The sequence below is a fragment of the Ruditapes philippinarum genome, unplaced genomic scaffold, assembly GCF_026571515.1.
Source record: "Ruditapes philippinarum isolate M1 unplaced genomic scaffold, ASM2657151v2 ctg1049_1_1_1_1, whole genome shotgun sequence".
NCBI lineage: Eukaryota > Metazoa > Mollusca > Bivalvia > Venerida > Veneridae > Ruditapes > Ruditapes philippinarum.
In genome coordinates this window covers 6,024-28,398 of record NW_026864092.1, presented here as the reverse complement: position 1 = coordinate 28,398, position 22,375 = coordinate 6,024, and the positions used below count along the sequence as shown (strand labels likewise).

The 22,375-nt window shown below is 34.0% G+C and overlaps 1 protein-coding gene across 1 annotated transcript in view; it reads right to left on the bottom strand.

Annotated features, from left to right (window-relative positions):
• The window catches only part of LOC132724410 (uncharacterized), a 53,577-nt gene extending 34,230 nt beyond the window's left edge, over positions 1-19,347 (bottom strand). The window contains exons 1-2 of the mRNA XM_060709272.1: positions 19,231-19,347; positions 2,823-3,265 (exon numbers count right to left, since the gene is read on the bottom strand). Of these exons, the coding sequence (XP_060565255.1) occupies positions 2,823-3,239 (417 nt within the window). The 5' untranslated portion in view covers positions 3,240-3,265; positions 19,231-19,347. The remainder of the gene's footprint in view (positions 1-2,822; positions 3,266-19,230) is intronic.
• Positions 19,348-22,375: the final 3,028 nt, after the last annotated feature.

The following is a 22,375-nucleotide window of genomic DNA, read 5'->3' as shown; positions in this document are numbered from 1 at the left end:
TTAATATTGGCCAAGTGGTAGAAGATGTCGTTTGAATAAACGACGGACGCATTTGGTTGGCCATCCTAAAAGCTCACCTGCACTTTGTGCAAGGTGAGCTAAAAAACCTCAGCTGTTAAAAAGAGGACATGAAAATTATTGTAGACTTCTTAACATTATTCCTTAAAGTGTGACCTTGACCTTTTGGATAGCAAGCCAATTCTCTCTATGGTGATCACTTGTGCCATGTTATTTAAAAAAAAATTCAGCAGTTAATAATACAAGTTTCGAGCGGACATGAAATGTAGACTTTCATTATGAAATGAAGATATTTTAACATTTGACCTTTAAGTGTGACCTTGACCTTGGGGGTAGCAATCCAATTATTGCGCTATGCACATCCTCATGGTGATTACCTGTGCCAAGTTATCTTAAAAAAATTTAAGCCGTTTGAAAGTTATGGAGTGGACACAAAAGTGTTACGGATGGACAGACGGACGGACATACTTATGAAATGGTACTTATGTGACTTTTCCTTTGATCTTTTTAGCCATTTTTAGTCACACAAGGCTTTAAAAAGACACACAAGTAAAATCGGAATGAATAGGATTAAAGAGAATTTACTGTTACCCATTGTTCTCCAAATCACATAAGTACCTCTGGGTTTGTATGGTTGGACAGACGGAGGCCATTCCTATAATCCCCTTTCCGCTATGCGGAAGGGGGTTAAAAAATAGCCATGACTAATCAACAGATTTGGCCGTAAATACCTAGAGATCTTCATAACAACCTTTCCGATAAATTTACAGGATCTTTGGATTGAAACAGTAGTCACTAAACTGCAAACAAAGTTTTTCCATATTTGAGCTGTGTGACGTAGTTTTTGACCCAATGTGACCCATATTGGAACTTGACCTATAAATCATCAAAACAACCTTTCTGATCAAGTTCCATGATATTTGGATCAGAACAGTAGTCACAAGAGTGTTAACTAGTTTTTTTTTTCATTTTTTGTTCCTGTTCCGAGATGACCAGGAGCAATTACTAAGACAAACATCCTGACCAAGTTTGATGACAAATGAGGCAAAAATGTGACCACTATAGTGTTCCCAAACTAAATGCGGGCAAGTGAGGTATGAGGATGACAGAAGACGGACATTCAACAATCCTAAAAGCTCACCCTGAGCCAGCTCAGGTGAGCTAAAAATTAGCAAATAATTAATAAAATTTAGGCATTTAACCTTGATGGTCAAAGTTATTTATGAATGAAGGTCAAGTTTAGTTTGGTCTACTTGAAGGTCTTGTCTCAAGGGTTATTGTGCCAAGTTAGAAGACAAAACTTTAACAAGAACTGTCGGAGGACAGTAACGCTCGACTATTCGAAAATTTGTCACAAGGGTGTTTCATTGAGTATAATAATGCTTACCTATATGAATACATGAAATTGTACGAAAAGGTACAAACCCTTCAAGTTTCAATACAATCACAGAGAACAAGTGTGTGAAGTTTCAATCCATTCCCTTCAGTAGTTATGGAGATACCAGCTTACACACAAAAACTTAACCATGAATTAATGAATCCAAAAAGGGGAATAATTATGCGAAAAAGTAAATCAGAGTTATGGGACTTGTGCCAATCATCTTAAATAATCACAGAGACCAAGTGTGTGAAGTTTCAATCCATTCCCTTCAGTAGTTATGGAGATACCAGCTTACATACAAAAACTTAACCAAGAATTTCTAAGTCAAAAAAGGGGCATTTTTATGTAAAAAAGCAAATCAGAGTTATGGGACTTGTGCCAATCATCTAAGATAATCGCAGAGACCGTGTGTGAAGTTTCAATCCATTCCCTTCAGTAGTTATGGAGATACCAGCTTACACGCAAAAACTTAACCAAGAATTTCTAAGTCGAAAAAGGGGCATAATTATGTAAAAAAGCAAATCAGAGTTATGGGACTTGTGCCAATCATCTAAGATAATCACAGAGAACAAGTGTGTGAAGTTTCAATCCATTCCCTTCAGTAGTTATGGAGATACCAGCTTACATACAAAAACTTAACCAAGAATTTCTAAGACGAACAAGGGGCATAATTATGTAAAAAAGCAAATCAGAGTTATGGGACTTGTGCCAATCATCTTAGATAATCACAGAGACCAAGTGTGTGAAGTTTCAATCCATTCCCTTCAGTAGTTATGGAGATTTCAGCTTACATACAAAAACTTAACCAAGAATTTCTAAGTCGAAAAAGGGGCATAACTATGTAAAAAAACAAATAAGAGTTATGGGACTTGTGCCAATCATCTTAGATAATCACAGAGAACAAGTGTGTGAAGTTTCAATCCATTCCCTTCAGTAGTTATGGAGATACCAGCTTACATACAAAAACTTAACCAAGAATTTCCAAGTCGAAAAATGGGCATAATTATGTAAAAAAGCAAATCAGAGTTATGGGACTTGTGCCAATCATCTTAGATAATCACAGAGAACAAGTGTGTGAAGTTTCAATCCATTCCCTTCAGTAGTTATGGAGATACCAGCTTACATACAAAAACTTAACCACAGGGACGCCGACGCCGACAAATGGGTGACTGCATTAGCTCGATTATTCTACGAATAGTCGAGCTAAAAATTATGATCAAGGTACAAGTTTGTGGATGGCAATGGCAATGCCAACATACCTTATTTTTATTTTTATTTAAACAGTCGAGCTTTCAATTTCAATCGAACAGAATTGTAGGGTCAGCACTCAAAATGAGATTTGGTCGGGTAACCTGGACCACACAATTTTTTTTTCATGGCATAAGAAAACTTTTATATAGTTAGTTTTTCATCACATACTTACTTTATTTCTGAAAGTCCTTAAACGGCATATATCTGCTTCAACTGTTAGATCAGTTGGTGTTGGTGATGCATTCCAGTCAAACTTTTTATTCAATCCAAAACACTTTAGGCTTCTAAGAAGACAAATGACAAGTGTGATGTCCATATCCGTTGTAGTTGGTGACTGACCAGAAGCTGGAAACAATATGTCATATTGTGTCTGTGTAATTACACCCCGACTTTTCAAACGTGTAATTGTTGACTTTTCACTATCCAAACATGCTCTTAGAGTTAAGCCTTGAGCAGTCAGGGTCTGGTCTAGAATATTTCTCAAAACCTGCAGGCCTCCATCACATATGAGAATTTGCAATCGGAATAGTAATAAACGCTCCTCTCTACTGTGCATCTGTGCAAACATGGTCTGACCACCACTTGCCATTTTCTTTATTTCTAGATTGGTCTAATCTGTGTGATAGAAATCATAGGCATAACTAGAAATGTGTCATCATGCCACGGATGCCCCAGCATGCAGCCAAAATTTCTGATGGTGCATTAATTATTTTTTTCATTTTAAGTTCAAAGCCCTTAAAACTTTTCAATGTTAACACAAACCATTTTCATACAATGTTCAAGGCACTGAAATTATTCAGTCTTAACCTTTTAAAAATAGCATATTGCATATTTGTTGTCAAAATAATGGCTAAAAGTATGAGTGCTGAAACTGAAAGATCAAAATTTTACCAACATTTAGGAAAGATAAGTTTGTCTAAAATCATTGAACCACGACCAAATTCAAACTTAAACTGCTTATTCCTAAGGTGTATCTATATTATTTTCAAAGTGAAAGGGACAGAACTCTGCCAAACAAGATCCACCGCCGGGCGGGGGCAACACTCGACTTTTTACTTTTTCTAAATGCAAACATAGAAAGGTTTGAACATATCTTAACGTTTCCTTTTTATAAATTTAGTTGGTCTGTCTTGTCACATTAGTTTTGTTTATCTATTTTGTATATATATATGAATAGAAACACGCAATTTCTAAAAATAGAAACATTACGCAATTTCTAAAAATAGAAACATTACGCAATTTCTAAAAATAGAAACATTACGCAATTTCTAAAAATTAGGGATGGCAACGAGTAACCGGTTAACCGAGTACTCGATCGAACGTCCGAATATCGGTTAACAAAACTGATAATCGATTACTCGGAAAAAAATATTTAATTTCTACTCTTTTGCGATTTAGAAAGATTAGTTCAGAAATTCGGAAATGTACACGTATCTGTATAAATACTTGTTAAATGCAATCAAAACATCCTTGCATAGGTGTGAAAATGATATCGTAAATTTAACGAGGCGATCAGCAGTTTGACACGCGTATGGGAATGAACACAGTCCTGTGTCGTTTACGTCATTCGGCCTTTTATGATATATTTAACCACCTTTAAATAGCCGAAACTATTTAATTGTAAAAACATAAATATATACTGAATTTTATGTTGTGGCTTTGTATTTTGCTACGAGAAGCAGTGGAAAATTGAAATCTCGCGAGACCGAAGGTCGGAAATATCAATTTTCCAACATTGCGACTAGAAAAATGCATAGGCTCAGAAAGCTACTTCAACATAATTTTCCTTTTATTATATACCTTTTCGTTTGAATTATAAATGATTTTCATTATACTACACTTCTATAAGAAATTTCAGAAAATGAAATGTCAAGAAATAAATTTATGACCGACGGATGAATACGTAATTTTTGCAAAACCGGCCACGCCTTTTATAATTTTGGTTTCCGTTTCCAAATGCTACGTTTATACACAGCTAAGATCGGAACCAACGTCAAAAATAGTCCGGCACTTCCATATATGGTACCGTATTTGTCACTAACATAATACGGAATTTTCTATCCGTTGAAGCGTATTTGCGCTTCAAGTTCATCCTGTATTTTAGGGAGAAAATTTGTAGGTATATAATAAATGCTGTCATTGACATTTCTTATGTTTATATTTATATATGTATTTCTTGCAGTCCTATTTATAGTTACGAATTCTATGAATTAAAATAGAAAACGAAAGTAGCATGCAGACGGTGTTGATATTGTGTGATAAAACTTTCAAGATCATTGGAAATCATCCGAGTAACCGAGTACTCGATCGGAAAAATGACCGAGTACTCGAGTATTGATTTTGGTATTCGTTGCCATCCCTACTAAAAATAGAAACATCAATTTCTAAAAATAGAAACAGTACGCAATTTCTAAAAATAGAAACATAACGCAATTTCTAAAAATAGAAACATTATGCAATTACTAAAATTAGAAACATCATGCAAATTCTAAAAATAAAAACAGAAATTTCTAAAAATAGAAACATTACGCAATTACTAAAAATAGAAACATTTCGCAAATACTAAAAATAGAAACATTACACAATTTCTAAAAATAAAAACATTACGCAATTTCTTAAAATAGCAACATTCCGCAATTTCTAAAATTGAAACATTACGCAATTTTTAAAAATAGAAACATTACGCAATTACTAAAAATTGAAACATTACGCAATTTCTAAAAATAAAAACATTACGCAATTTCTTAAAATAGTAACATTACGCAAATTCTAAAAATAGACACATTACGCAATTTCTAAAAATAGAAACATTACGCAATTTCTAAAAATTTAAACATTACGCAATTTCTAAAAATAGAAACATTACACAATTTCGAAAAATAGAAACATAACGCAATTTCTAAAAATTGAAACATTACGCAATTTCTAAAAAAAGAAACATTACGCAATTACTAACAATAGAAACATTACAAAATTTCTATAAATAGAAACATTATGCAATTTCTAAAAATAGAAAGATCAATTTCTAGAAATAGAAACATTACGCAATTTCTAAAAATAGACACATAACGCAATTACTAAAAATAGAAACATCACGCAATTTCTAAAAATAGAAACATCGCGCAATTTCTAAAAGTAGAAACATTACGCAATTTCTAAAAATAGAAACATTACTCAATTTCGCAATTTCTAAAAATAGAAACATTACGCAATTTCTAAAAATTGAAAAATTACACAATTTCTAGAAATAGAAACATTACGCAATTACTAAAAATAGAAACATTACAAAATTTCTATAAATAGAAACATTACGCAATTTCTAAAAATAGAAACATCAATTTCTTAAAATAGAAACACTACGCAACTTCTAACAAGAGGGCCATGATGGCCCTGAGGTCGCTCACCTGTATATAGGCCCCAGGAGCGGGGCCAGATTAAACCCCCGGGCAGGGCCAATTTTAACCCAAGGGCTTTTATTTAAACAAACTTGGTAGACACCCATAAGAAGATGTTTTTTTACTATACACATATAGTTAAAAACAATGACACCCCTGGGGCGGGGCCAGTTTTGACCCCAGGGGTTTTATTTGAACAAACTTTGTAGATACTTACTAGAAGATGTTTCATGCTTAATATCTAAAATCTAGCTATTTGTTTTTTTCCAAAGAAGATTTTTAAGTAATTGCTATACACATATAAGGAAAATCAATGAACCCCCAGGTTGGGGCCAATTTTGAACCCAGGGCTTTTATTTGAACAAACTTGGTAGACACTCATTAGAACATGTTTCATGCTAAATATCTTAGCTCTAGCTCTTTGAGTTCTTTAAAAGAAGATTTTTTAAGTTTTTACTATATGCATATAGGGAAAATCAATGACCCCCTGGGGCGGGGCCAATTTTGACCCCAGGGATTTTATTTGAACAAACTTTGTAGACACTCATTAGAAGATGTTTCATACTAAATATCTTAGCTCTAGCTCTTTGGGTTCTTTAAAAGAAGATTTTTTTAAGTTTTTACTATATGCATATAGGGAAAATCAATGACCCCCTGGGGCGGGGCCAATTTTGACCCCAGGGCCTTTATTTGAACAAACTTGGTAGACACTCACTAGAAGATGTTTCATGCCAAATATCTAAGCTCTAGCTCTTTGGGTTCTTTAAAAGAAGATATTTAAAGTTTTTTCTTTCGGTTGCCATGGCAACCAGTGTTCTGCATGGAATTAAAGTCTTTGAACAATTTTTAAAGGTGACCACCAAAGGAACATTCCTGTGAAGTTTGGATGAAATTGGCTCAGTGGTTTATGAGGAGATGTCATTTAAAGCAAAAGTTTACGGACGGACGACGGACGGACGACGGACGGACGGACGCCCGGACGCCGGACGAAAAGCGATCACAAAAGCTCACCCTGTCACTTTGTGACAGGTGAGCTAAAAAGGTAAAAGTATCCCTAAATTCAATGACTGGTCCAAAAGGAAACATTATTAATTCATTTTATGAAAATTGTAATCTTGCTTTTGAAGATGTCAATATTTGTATATTTCATTTCATTGAGAAACGTTGTTTTATGTTTGAATTTTTAAGATTATGAAAAATAATTGTGGTTCGTAATTGTTTAATAATTTATTTGCTTTTATATTCACGATATTAAGGCCTTCTCCTACCATAGATATAATATTATTTAAACTGTTACAAATATAGTCGCTGGTTTCTACCAGCCACTAATAAATAGATCTAGTACTGCTATTGAAGATGTCACCATAGATAAATATTGAAAGGCATTTATTATTATTATCCTTTTAGTAGTATCTACAATAAATCATATTATATTCACATTATACCACATAGCATATTCTACCAGCAGGGCTTCCATTAAGTTCCAAACATTGGCGGTTAAAGACTTATAAGATAATAATAGCCCGTGACAATATGAGTCCTTTAATGTCTTTTACCAATTTCATTTAATTTGTTTGTAATTGTCAAAAGCTTTAAATTAAGATTATCATAAAAAAGAAACAACCCTTTGATCACATACAAAATTGTAATGGAATACGTGTATATACATTCAGTGCCGACTTTTAGTAGTAGAATGTGAATGGTGCTTACAATGGCAACACATTCATTGTGATTCAGGTATTTATTTATTTTAAACTAATATATATAATATATTTTTATTATATTAATTAGTTTTTCATAACCTGAGTGAATATGATATTGATTTAATATGCCTAAAAACCCAAATTCTGTACATTCGTTTTTCGCATCCAATGTACTTAATTGTAACGAAATAGGTACAAGAAAAACAAGAGCACCGCTAGGCGGAGCATTATATGCCCGAAAGTGTTTTTTTTAGTAAGGATGAAGCATTTGTAAGACATGGAAATTAGCTGTTCATCCTATTACAGATGTAGGTTGATAAATACTTAAGTTATTAATAATGACCTTAACCTTTGACCTTGTGACCCCAAAATCAATAGGACAATCATCCTGAGAAGTTTGAATATTGTGGGCCAAATGGAACTTTAGATATACTATGGAAACTGTTTTCAATTTTAAGGTAATAGTGACCTTGACCTTTGACCCCAAAATCAATAGGGGTCTTCTAACCAATATGGACAACCATCCTATGAAGTTTGACTAAAGTAGGCCAAATGGAACTTATGTTATGCTCCAGAAACTGTTTTCAGTATTAAGGTAATTGTGACCTTGACCTTTGACCTAGTGACCCCAAAATCAACAAAGGTCTTTTGCCTAATATCGACAATCATCCAATGAAGTTTGAATATTGTGGGCCAAATGGAACTTAAGTAATGCTTCAGAAACTGTTTTCAGTATTAAGGTAATTGTGACCTTTACCTTTGACCATGTGACCCCAAAATCAATAGGGGTCTCCTACCCAATATGGACAATCATCCTATGAAGTTTGAATATTGTGGGTCAAATGGAACTTAAGTTATGCTCAGGAAACTGTCTTCAATATCAAGGTAATAGTGACCTTTACCTTTGACCTTGTGACCCCAAAATCAATAGGGGTATTCTGCCCTATATGGAAAATCATCCTATGAAGTTTGAACATTGTGGGTCAAATGGAACATAAGTTATGCTCCAAAAACTGTTTTCAGTATCAAGGTAATAGTGACCTTGACCTTTGACCTTGTGACCACAAAATCAATAGGGGTCTTCTGCCCAATATAGACAATCATCCTATGAAGTTTGAACATTGTGGGTCAAATGGACTTTAAATATGCTCCGGAAACTGTTTTCAGTGTCAAGGTAATAGTGACCTTGACCTTTTGACCCCAAAATCAATAGGGGTCTTCTACCCAATATGGACAATGATCCTATGAAGTTTGAACATTGTGGGCCAAATGGAACTTAAGTTATGCTCTGGAAACCAAATTGCTAACGGACGGACAGACAGACAGACGGATCCCCAGGGGGTATAACATATGCCCTTTTGGGCATATAAAAAATGCATTAATTGTCAAATAAAGAAAGAAATTATGGGTTGAAAAATCAGTTATGCCGCTTTTCCGTCGATCCGATACCTTAACAGCTAAAATGGCGCATGCGCAGTTCATGTCACAATTTTTGTGACCTAATTTTCATTTACAGCCACAGAAACTACTAAACAGAAATAAAACAGAATGAAAACACCAAAACTTTGTTGATTTGTTGAAATATTTACCTCAAAATAATTACTGCCCTTGAATCTTTGTCATAGCAGACGCTTCTCATCGATCCGATACTCTATTGGTCTCAGTGTAAAAAGAGCTATAAAGGTGGACAACTTTTGGTGAACTACAGGTGTGCTTAAAATTTCAGTCCTGTTATGTCATTTCAAGAAAAAATGTGCACAGGGCAGGGGAGCTGTTCATTAAAATTACTAAATTAACATGTCAACTGTTCTCAAAACAAGAATATAAAACAAGTATTTTTTAACAAATAAACACATAAGTCAACACTAAAAACTTGTGTAACAGTAACTATAAACCAATGAATTATATTTTTTAATAATATGTTTTCTAAGCATCACAGCAAGGACAAAGGAAAGTGCTGAGGCCCCGAACAACTCGTACTGGAGTACAAAATTTGAGGTGAACACAGTGAGAACAGTTGTCACAGTAAGCCCATGTAATAATTTTGAGATCAGGATGATCATTGTCAGGGCTCACGCTGTCGGTCGCCATAGTCGCCATTTGCGATTATTTTGTAAGATTGACGATTATTTTTGCATTTTGGCTACAAAATCTGGCGATTATTTTTTACTTCCAACAGTGTTTATAAAAGGTGTAAAAATCGATAAAGAATGCAGTAGACCTAATTAACACCAGCGGGGTGCATTTAATTGAGTGTCAACTTTTAACGGTCACGTGCTGTTATCTATATTGCCCGAGGTGATAAAATACATGCGAGATGTATAATTGTATAAGTACTTTAAAGATATTGTCCAGCATTTGTAATAACCATCAAATATCTGTCAATTAGCCACAAAAATCGTTTTAGAATTGATAAACTGGATATTGACTTACCCAAAATTTACCGTGAATTGAAGTAATTGTAAATATTGATTTTTTTGTTTTGTTTTAAGCTACTTGACTAAATCGCCAGTGGAAAACATTAACAATGGTAAAATATTTAAAAAGTATTAACTTCCAAACAACTATAAATTATGCACAACAACCAAAATTGTTAATATTTCTTCAGAAAACAGGAAAAATACGATTGTCACATATTTTCTGGACACCGATAATTTTGATATTTATTCAAAGGTGAAATAAGCTATGTTTTGTTTAAAAATCTTTACTACTATGGCAGAAAATTTGTATTACATTGGTGATGATGATATTTTTCAGTAAATTATTCAGAAAAAAGGCTGCATTCTGTGAATGAGTTTGCAAACTTGTGTTATTTCTATAGGCTAATATGACCTAGATCTACTCCAGTTCTGTGTGAAATGTGGAAATAGACAGTGGTTAAAGCTGACAAAATTTGATTAGAACAAACAAAAGAAGTTGTCTGATAACAACATTATGTAAAGTTATAATGAATCTTTAATATTATTGTTATACAGTAATTATACTAATTATAACGTTTTTATTCTGTTCTATAATAACAGTTAAAGTTGTGGGTCTACAAAAAGGTAGTTATCAATATACACAAATGTATCAGTTTATTTGAGAATCCTTATAAAACTGAAAATGTTTTATATAAATGTAATGTTTATTTAATCAAGTGCTTATATTGTTAATCGCTAATTCGTGAAAAGTCCGCTGAACTTTTGGCTATTATTTTTTTAAGTTGAAAATAATGGCTATTATTTTATTTGAGCCAGTTTGAGCCCTGATTGTGATTAGGTGGGGACCACTTTTTACAGACACAACATAGGTCTTCATCTGCAATTTGTTCATCAAAGTCAGAATAGCTATTTTCATCATCCACATGTACAGGTATTGCTTGATGGCAGAAAGTGCTCCTTAAGGTCTGTTGAGAACAGCTCACCATTCGACCATCCTGAATCAGACATCTCCCCTCTTGCACCAAAGGTTGCTACATTCATCAAGTCACTATTGAATCTTTTTCCTTTGAACACAAAGAAAGGTGGAACAGTATTACCAATGGCATTGACACAACCAATGAGTGTTGTTGTGGTAGAGCGTGGTGAAGTTACTGCCTGTGGTTTACAATCTAAAGATGATATGATGTTTGGTGGCCTATGATCTGGTTTAAGTCCTGTTTCATCAAGGTTGTATATGTGCTGTGGCTTATCAAGTAGATCATACTTGACCAGAATATCATTCAGGTTTTTGTAGTAGTGGGCAACAGATTCAGGGGTACAATATCTTGCACGGTTGCTATCCAAACTACTTGGAGATAGGGAAGCTAAACGCGTTTTCCACCTATTTAAAAAACCATACAACCAGTTGTTGCTCATGGGTTTGTTTTTCTCTTTCTTTCCCATATCAAAAGCCAGTTCACCTGCTATCTGTTGCAGCTTAGTGTTGGTATAACCATAGCCAAGAAGACTCATTGCCTCTAAATGCTCAACAAGAACCTCCTCCTCCTCTTTACTAAGTGCCGTAATACCCCCATGGACAAAATTATTAGCATCAACACGACCATCAACACGATCTCTTAAGGTGGTTAATGGGACACCAAACAGTCTTGAAGCCCTTTTCACAGGTAACTTTTTGTCTTTCACTGCCTCATATGCTTTCAGAAGGGACTCAGGTGAATATCTACAGTATCTTCTGTCAATCTTGATTGGCTTTACCTAAACAAAGGTTATAAAAGGCTTTGATAATGAAAACAAGCATTTTTTTTTAATTGGTTTTTAATTGGGATCTATCTATGAAAGGCTTTCAGTTCAATGGGCTCTATCATATGATAACAAAAAAAGCGATCCAAGTTTTTTGGCACATACTGTATCACTAAAGCTTTTCGTGACTCAGATCAAAGGGAAGTAACTTTGCAGAAGTAAAATAAGAATACATATATTTTGGTTATTTATGATAAAAGAGGAATTATTGAAGGTGTTTAACATTATTTTCATGCAAAAACATGTTTTAACTATTGCTGGATATGATTTTACCTGTTTTTTACGCATGATTTATGTGTTTATTGATAAAGGCTTGTCCGACGTAAAACTTGCATATAGTTCGGGTCGCGAGCTCGTATTCGGTACGGAAAATGACGTATCGGATCCACGAGAAGTATCGAATCGATGAGAATAAGGTATAATGAAACAATAACTTAAAAAACAAATAACTTATGATTTGATACTTGCAATAACGCCAATAAACACATTAAATGCTTGGCTGTCAATAATGACAAGTGCGAAAATCCAATCACCGTATAAGCGCATTGATTGCTGCCGAAATTCATGTGCATGTGTCATACATTTTGTTCTTCTATCAAATAGAAAGACCTTGTCTGTGCATTATCTAGTTAAATTAATAAAGAACAGAAGTTGAATATGTATAAATCTACTTGCGAAAATTCATGACATTGTTAATGTTATAGATATTTTCATATAGACTTATTTTCATCAAAGTAACTTCTATTTGAACTACCCTGTTTTCAATTATCTTTTATTTCAATATAGGCCTATATCATTTTTAAACAGATCTTATTTTCGTAATTTTTTTCCCTCTCAGACATTGACACTGAAAGTATAAAAAATTATGGTTAAACCTATCACGAGTCAGAAATACAGTGAGATACACAATCGGTTGTCTTTCCTCACAATTCTACTGATAAGAAAAGCCTGTCTGTACCGTAACTATTACTTACTTTTGAGTCACAGTTTTTATAAACAAAACAAATCGTCACAGATAATCCAATACGTGCGTGTAGTTATAGTTTTTTCACGGTCAAAACAAATAAATATGTCATAACTTTCCGGAGGAAAAAAAACTATATATTTGTGAAAAGTGGGAGATAATTATAGAGAAGTGTGCATAAATTATTACGAACACGCCTTCATCCAATTAAAAAAGTCTTAAAGATGAAGCTAATCAAACACGATTGGCTAGGGGGTGTCTGACAATTGAGTAAATAAACTTCAGAGCAACAGATAAGGTGCGTATTTGCGTATTTACGCAATTAATTTTATAAAATACGCAATTGATTTTTTAAGAATGCGTATCAAAACCCATTAAAAAAAATAAAATACGCAATTGTCTTAAAAACCCGTGCGTATTGTCATTTTCATCACCGCAAAATTAATCTGTCGTACGCTCGTAGTTTTGGACAAATTATATCGATATGCATGCTATCCGAATATTCCCGAATCAATGCTAACTAATCAACGGTCTCCGGTCTTCGACGGTCCCCGGTCTCCAAAGACCGACTAAGCCATATCAATAAAGCATGAGTCAGTCGATTTGTCTACTCAGGTCGACGGTCTTTACAGACCGGCAGAGACCGTTGATTTTGCGGAGACCGTCAATAAGTAGGTCCCAGCTGTATCAATAGACGCTTTGAAAGCAATATGGCGTCGTACAAAAGGGAAAATGATTTGAAACAAAACAGTCGTAAATACATTTAATAAAAAAATCAATGGGAAAACGAACTTGTTAAAAATATTATGAAATATAACATGAGCATTTTATAAGACTTTATATAAAAAATAAAACAATTGTGAAAAGTTCTAGTAAATTGTTAATCCTATTTTCTTTTTAAAACAGTTTAAATTTATTGATATTGAAACCATAAAATTCATATCTTCATAATTGAATACCCAATTAATCTTGAAATCATAGGGTATCGAGTTTTGGAATACCCAATTAAATGGAGCCAATACCCAATTCCAAAGGAAATGATGGAGTAATACCCAATTCACTTTAAAAGCTTATTTGTTGCTCTGAACTTTGATTGGTCTTTGGCTGGTCGGCGCTAAAACATTGTGCATATCATTAATCAATACACGTGACGTAAGAACTGCTGCCCTGACAAAAGATCAAAGGTACCGGTATGGCAATATACATTGTCTTAGCACCTGTTGACACTTAGTTTTTCGTTTGGATATATTGAGAAGGGTAAATGTTTTTAGCGACTATTGTACATGTAAGTTTATAGTCTTCATCAACAAAGCTAATTGGGAAATATGATTTTCTTTTATATACATTTTGTATCGGGCGCTGATTAAAAAACTGAACATTATTATCAAATATCCATGGTAACATTAAAATAAGATTAATATGTTTCTTTGAACATTATGTCATCGTTTCTTTACCAATCAGTTCTTAAAATTGAGCCTGTATCAACGCTAACAGAACTCTCAAAAATGGTCAAAATAATGTCATTTTTTTAGTTAGTCCTATAAATATGACGTCGCTTTGAGATATTTTTGCTTCTGGGCAAAGCAACGTCATATCGAAATTGCTCAAAAACCCATAGCATGTTCCGCCAGAAAATCGGGCGGAACGAAAAACAATGAAGACAGCGTGTATTTACATATTATTTGACCTATTTATGAACAAAACTAAAAAATAAATACCTTTTGTCAAAATAATTTAACTGTCACATCCGAAAAATCATGATTAAATCCTCTCATGTATTTCGATTCCTTTTACAGCCGATAAACAAATGGCGGCCGTAAAGTGCGCGAAATCTGATTGGCTAATTCAAATGCAAGCGTTTATCTGAGTCAGAACAATCTAAAGGAATATTTTTTTAACGAAATAATTGCCCATGCACCGTCAGTGTGTTCGAATATATCTTTTCGTTCAAAAATTTGGAATCAATCTGTAAAGCACCTTGCTTAACCAGTATGGCTGATAGACAAAAATAGATTGATGTTGATATTTTATTTTTAATTGATAAGTACATCGTTTGACAGTTTTTGTGTATGATTGAGCATGAAATTGAAAAAAAATATGATAAGCTTTTGAATAAAGCTTGAAAGGCAGGACAATAGACATTTTTGGAATTTTTTATGATGCTATGCGTTTTTGAGCAATAACTATTAGACGTCGGGCTTGACCGACAAAAACTATAACAAGCCTGTAACGTCTAATATATTGGACTATTTTTTAGTGAGTTGATTGTTTTGGAATATTGCAACCGTTTTTAGTCTATATATCAGGGCTCGAGCTAGTGGGCGATTCGGGCGAAATAGTCGTCGAATTCCGCCTGACTTCGCCGACATCCTACATGAAAGCGAAGATGAAGTCGCCCGATTTTATTGATCCATTATTGAAAAATACCATTAATAACTGTGAATAACATAAATATGAATTACACAGTATTTATTACAAATGGAGTGAAATTAAAGATCGTTTCTTTCGTTATCTACTTTTATTTTCTTTACAACATAAGTGAATATGAATATAATGTCCGGCGCAAGCTTTTTAATAGTAAATCAGAAGGGAATAACTGTTAATCCACCCATGATATGATCCATGATAGGAATCAACTATGGCTTTTTTATCTTCATTTAATGCAATGGCATTCTCATTACTTGTTTCAAACTACTTTTAAACAGAGACATAGATAACAATAGTTATAATAATAGCTATCTATGTCTCTGTTTTAAATTAAAATTGAATATTCTGTTGTAACACAAATCCAATTCATTTAATAAGATATGTACAGTGAGTCAACATAATTGCGATAACATACAACAAACATCGATAAATGAATCTCCTCACTTCTCCCTAAAGTCTCCCCACTTCTCCCTAAATCAGCTGGAGGGAGAAGTGACTTCTCCCTAAATTTTGAACCTAGCTTGAGCCCTGTATATGGTACGTGAACAAGTAACTTAAAAGATACAATACCTTATTTTAATTTGATGTTCTTTTAAGTGCGGGCCCGCTTTTTTCTCAAATGACCCCCTTTTGAAAAGTTTATGGGCCCAAAGGGCCCCCTGGGAATTTGTTCTAGATTGAACACTGTGAATGAATATGAGCGTGTCATATTCCTGGCACGATTATTGGTTGACTTTCCCTCGGCGGCACGAAATACCCAAATATACCCAAATACACCCAAATATACCCAAATATAGCAATATTTATTTTTGTTTGTATAAAATATAGATTATAATGAGAAATAAATAAATATTTATAAAATAACATGACTTAGCCTGCTATAACTTTCAATCATTCTGTTGAAATGGGCAGTTAAGATGTTGTAAGAAAATAAAGTTGTGACATTTGCTTATCTACAATATCGCTTCTTTATGAATGCAATTTTAATTCAAGATATGATATTTGTTGTCTACACTTACATTTTTAAGGTGTAATTTTGTTGAAATTTCATATCATAATAGAGGAATTTAAGAAGTCCATGTTATTAACCCTTTCCCCCATGAGCATATTGTGAAAAATGGCCATTTTCACTGAAAAGCCTCCTCTCACAAGTTCAAACTGCTATGAAACTATGAAAAATGCTTCAATACTAATCAAACTTGGCACAAATGTTGACTGGACCATTGCCTTTGTAACGACATGCTCAGTCTTAAATTTCCTGTTACCATGGCAACGAGGGGACATCTCAAAATTGCCAAAAATCACTTTTTTGCCTCGATTTTTTCCATCAAAATTTATTTCAAAGTGCTGCAACTTCTCAAGGGATTGAGATAGAGTCAAAGGCTTTTCAGCGTTGGTTACACGTTATCTTATGATCGACCTGGGGTCATTTAAAGCCTCTCACAAGTCCAAAATTTTCTTGGCGATGAGGGGGACTCCGCCCCCTTCAAACCCCCCAAACAGAAGGGGCACATCCCCCTTCTGGCAACACCCCTGAAGTAATATTTGGATGGGGGACGGCGCCGAAAAAACGGTCAATTTTTTTAACAACATTTCTCAAACGAAAAACAGTGTTTGGGGCCTAAATAGGGCATTTTTTCACTGTTTGAGGCCTCAAAAAAGGGGGGGGGGGGTCAAAAAGCCGTCGAAACACGCTTATATAAGGGAAAAGGTTAACAAAAAATGATGAAAAACCTTGGAACCACCCAAAATCTAGTTTTTCCATGTTAACATTTGGTCTTTTACCTAATTTTGGTGAAAAATCATTGTTTTGTAATATTTATAATTTTTTTAGTTAACCCTTTCCCTCATGAGCATATTGTGAAAAATAGCCGTTTTCATTGAAAAGCTTTCTGTTACAAGTTCAAACTGCTATCAAACTATCAAAAATGCTTCAATACTGATGAAACTTGGCACAAATGTTGACTGGACCATAGTCTCTGTAACAGCATGCTTAATCCTAAATTTCCTGTTACCATGGCAACTTGGGACGTCTCAAAATTTGCCAAAAATCACTTTTTTGCCTCGATTTTTTCCATCAAAATTTATTTCAAAGTGCTGCAACTTCTCAAGGGATTGAGATAGAGTCAAAGGCTTTTCAGCGTTGGTTACACGTTATCTTATGATCGACCTGGGGTCATTTAAAGCCTCTCACAAGTCCAAAATTTTCTTGGCGATGAGGGGGACTCCGCCCCCCTTCAAACCCCCCAAACAGAAGGGGGCACATCCCCCTTCTGGCAACCCCACGAAGTAATATTTGGATGGGGGACGGCGCCGAAAAAACGGTCAATTTTTTTAACAACATTTCTCAAACGAAAAACAGTGTTTGGGGCCTAAATAGGGCATTTTTTCACTGTTTGAGGCCTCAAAAAAGGGGGGGGGGGGGTCAAAAAGCCGTCGAAACACGCTTATATAAGGGAAAAGGTTAAAAAAAGCTTTAATGGAGTACATATACTGTATCTTGGTTCAAAACACAATGATGGGAAAATGTATATTTGGGTATGTTTGATTATATCTTAGTGAAAGTGTATATTGTATTCATGATTAAAACAGCACTTTTTTAGAATAAAACATTTATTTTTAGTATAATTGGACAATATTTGGGTATATTTAGGCAATATTTGGGTATATTTGGGTGTATTTGGGTATTTCGTGCTGCCCCGTCTAAAGATCTACCAGTAGGCCTATACCACTATATATGAAAGTATATTACATTAGATATACATTACAAAGTACTTTCACTACCTTCACTTATACTCGAGTACGAATTGTACATGCTACTGGCATGCGAGCAGTTCCCGTACAGAAGCACTACCCGTATTTTTCATTTAAACGCTCGATTTTTACCTGCATTCTTCATAAATTCATTTCAAATCAAGCAGATACATAAACGAGACAAAATCTAAGTGTCAGTTTGGCAGTACGTATAAAAAGTCTCATTTTAAATCACTTTCACCTGTGTGTCGTCAAAACGTGACCTTGTTTTCTCTGGGGGATTCCGTCATTGCGCGCATGCGCAAAAATACTTACACGTGAGGCTTGTTAAAGGGTTTTCCACTAATACCACCTGTTTACAAATAAGTAGGCAATGTGATGAAAACTTGTTTAATTATCAGAATTTTGACCAATATTACAATATAAAATAATTATATGTCTTTGATGCGTAAAATATCATGCATACAAGCATGCTATTGCATGTGAATGCGTTGGGGTAACGGTACCGGGTAATAGATACCCGCGTTTAGTCTACGCTCTATTTCCTGAATTACATCTATTTATCTCTTAGATAATGGTCTGTTCAACAATTGTAAATGAAAAATAGGTCCGATATAATAAAATTGTATAATTATCATGGGTTAGATTTTATGTACGGGAACTACTTCTCTTCATACAAAATAATGGATAATTTGGGTACCCCATATGAGGCCTCATAAGTAAGGGTTATTCTATGTTTAGAACATGATGGAATTTCCATGATTTGTGTGACGAGCCGAATATTGATGTGTAACATTCAAATTTTGGTGAGTGAGCGCAATAAAAAATAATGTTTAAGTAACTATGATTTTTGTACGGGAACTGCTCGCATGCCAGTAGAGATTTTAGATCTATAAGACACTGAATCCTCAGAATTCTCTAGTTCATTAACTGATTAACAGTAACTAGTTCTGGCTTCCATAACTTTATATGTCGCTTTTATTTTGACGTTGCGACAGTAACAGGTCTAGCAATACTATAAAACCTGTTCGCTGAAGTATCTATAACCAGGTAACAGTTAAATTCAAATTTAAGTCATCCTGGCGACTAGATAACACAATATTATTTAGGCACCTACCCTTGACTACCTTGTATGATACATTTTCAAAAATATCAGCTGATCACATTCCAGTGTATAAAGTAATGTTATTAGCTAAAATGACATAAGATAACTACAGGGAATGCAATATGGCCGCCGTCCACAAAAACATCCTCGTCAATTATTCCTATCCGAAGATTGACGGAAAAGGCCGAAAAGTTGCGATTGTAAAAACCGGAGACCGTCCAGTTCGTAAAATTTCAAAAAGTTATCATGTTTTGTGAAAAATCTTAGACCAATTGATGAAAATATTACATACGAAAACATACTGGGGAACAACCTGCTGCAGCAGTTGCTTTAATTTTGAATTGAAAGTTTGACAAATAGGAAAAAAGGGTTGAACTGTTGATAGAACTGTTGAACTGTTGATCTATCTACTGTGTTAAGGGGTTCTAACTACAGTACATATATTGTTTATATATGAACAGGATCATTAATATATAATATTGTCTGAGGGAAATACAGATGATGTAACCATAAGTTATAGTTACGTGGTTTGTATTTTCTTCAGGCAATGTATTTCAGTGAGGATCATTTGGTAATATGTTAAAGACGAATTACAGTTGTGTTCACACTACAGTAAAGGTTACACAAAGTGCACACGGAGTGCACTAAATGTGCAACCAGTGCACTACAATGTGCACTTGGTGTGCACTTCATAAAGTGCACTTTGAAGTGCACTAGACCTTAACACTTACCTTTTATTTCAATAAATACTGTAACTATTAGACTTTTACAAAAAATAGAATAGATATTTGTATAATAGTTTTTCATTATGAATTAGAAGTTGTGAATATTGGATTTTGTAAAATATGGCGTAAAATATAAGAACAATAATTTTTTTTAAATTAATCAATTTTATTTTTTTGGTACTTATTGCTATGATAAGTTAATATAAAAATTATAACTTTAATGTTGATAAGAGCACAAATAAGTGTTATTTCATTTAACAAATGTATGTACATGTACAGTAGTCCTTGTTTATTACATATTTCTTTCAGATTTTAAAGAAGTGCTGTACATTTGCTGCACACATTTCTGGTGAGAAGGCTGTTCAAACTAGTTCAAACTACCATAACGAGACAAGGCTTTGAGTGCAGGTTTGACCTTCCAAAGGTCAAGGTCACAATTACTAATTTTGTATCAGTTTCAAAAAATTGTGTTCACTCTGTTTGTTTTAACTGCTAGTATGAAATTTAATCTATTCAGCAGAAATATTTATATTAATTACTGAGATGATATGCAGAGTACATTTTTGGACTACCTCAAGTCAAGGTCAAGGTCACACTGACTCATTCGAAATCCTTATATAAAGTGTATATATTACGAAGGGAGATTACAATGTATGAATTTATTGATATGTGTCCTCATAATCTTATTAATTGAAACTGATGTTGTAAACTTGAGATATGTAAATTCACTAAATAACAATAAGCTGTTAACAAGGCACATAAAATGTCCATTTTTAAGGTATTATATCAAAACTTTGGACATGAATACGGTTTTGCTATACTGTGGGCAGTCTCTCTCTAATTGAAAGACATATATATGTTCATGGGAAGAAATACAAATATAATTAGTTTAGCCAATTGCATTCTGTATTGCTATATTTTTATGAAGGTAATAACAACAAATTTTCATATGCCCAAAAATATTAAATTTATGTTAAGTTTATATATTTTTATGAAGGGTCACTTGTTGACATATTCAAAATTTATCAAATCATGCTCCTGGGGTCGATATTGACCACATAGATATAAAAAAAACAACTTATTTTCATATATGTATTCTTATGTAAAGTTACAAATCCCAGATCTCAGGTATTTTACATAGAAGAACCCGGACATTATCCCCTTCGGACAAAATCCCCTTCGCATACCCGGACAAAATTCCCTCCATGGGTGGACATAATCCCCTTCATGTTTTTGCAAGGCTGGACAAAATCTCCCTACCTACCTGGACAAAATCCCCTTGTTTCATAGGTTTCTAATGTGATTAAAATGTGCTAATTGAATGTGCTATTCTGCTGATCTGTATTATTTTCATGCTTTGAAAAATACTTGATATATTTTCTGCTTATTTTTTTATTAAGCCAGGGCCAAACCTTTTCCACGGGACCTCAAACTCCCGTTACGGAAAAAAAGAACACTATTAAAACTCGTCTATAAATTCTGAAAGATGGTGAGGAAGAAATTAATTGTGCAAACTGGACGTTTCGGCCCAAAACCAAATCCGTCAATGTGCAAAAATCGGCCCCTAGACGTATCGGCCCTTTTCCGCGAGACGTTTCGGCCCTTTTTATTACAGTTTTATTAAAGTATTAAAGGATTTTTTTATACTTAAAATCGATAAAAATTATATTGATTGATCGATGGCACGCAAACAACTAAGATACTTTAATCCTTAATTGATAATCCATGATAGATCTATGGATAATTTAGATAAATGCTATAAAATTAATCAGAGGGGGATTTTGTCCTAAGTAGCAATTTTATTGAGAGGATTTTGTCCACTTCAAAATATCACAATTAAAGGGATTATGTCCAACCATGGAGGGAATTATGTCCAGATATACTAAAATACATGAAGAGGATTTTGTCAGAAGCGGATTTTGTCTGACATTCGAAGAACCCTGCTATTATTCCAAAAATCACTTCACTGATATTAAAAAATGGATGTGCCCAGTGGGTGGGGGATGGATAGTTCTGACATAGTTTACATATACATAGATTTATATTTCAGTATATATGTTTTAAAAGTCTTTTCCTCCAACAAACAACAGCCGAGGCAGAGCATAGATTTTAAGCATGTATCATCACATTGTAGAAGAAGAATTATCAGTTTTATGTTGGCTGTTTGTGTGAGTATTGATGTAAATGTAAAGGGAGGTAATAATTTAAGGGTTGCAAGCTCTGTGGTATTTTCTGAGCTTTGCAATCTAAATCATACTGTATGTATGTTCCTGTATAAGTTTATTTTTATATACTATATTCATCTTGCAGGGCACCGAGATGCAGCGACTGCGTTTAGTTTTTTTTTACTATAACAGTTTGAGTTTGATACATATGGAATTTTGCATGACTAGAGTTGCATAAAAACAACATTTTTGTTCATTTTTTATGAC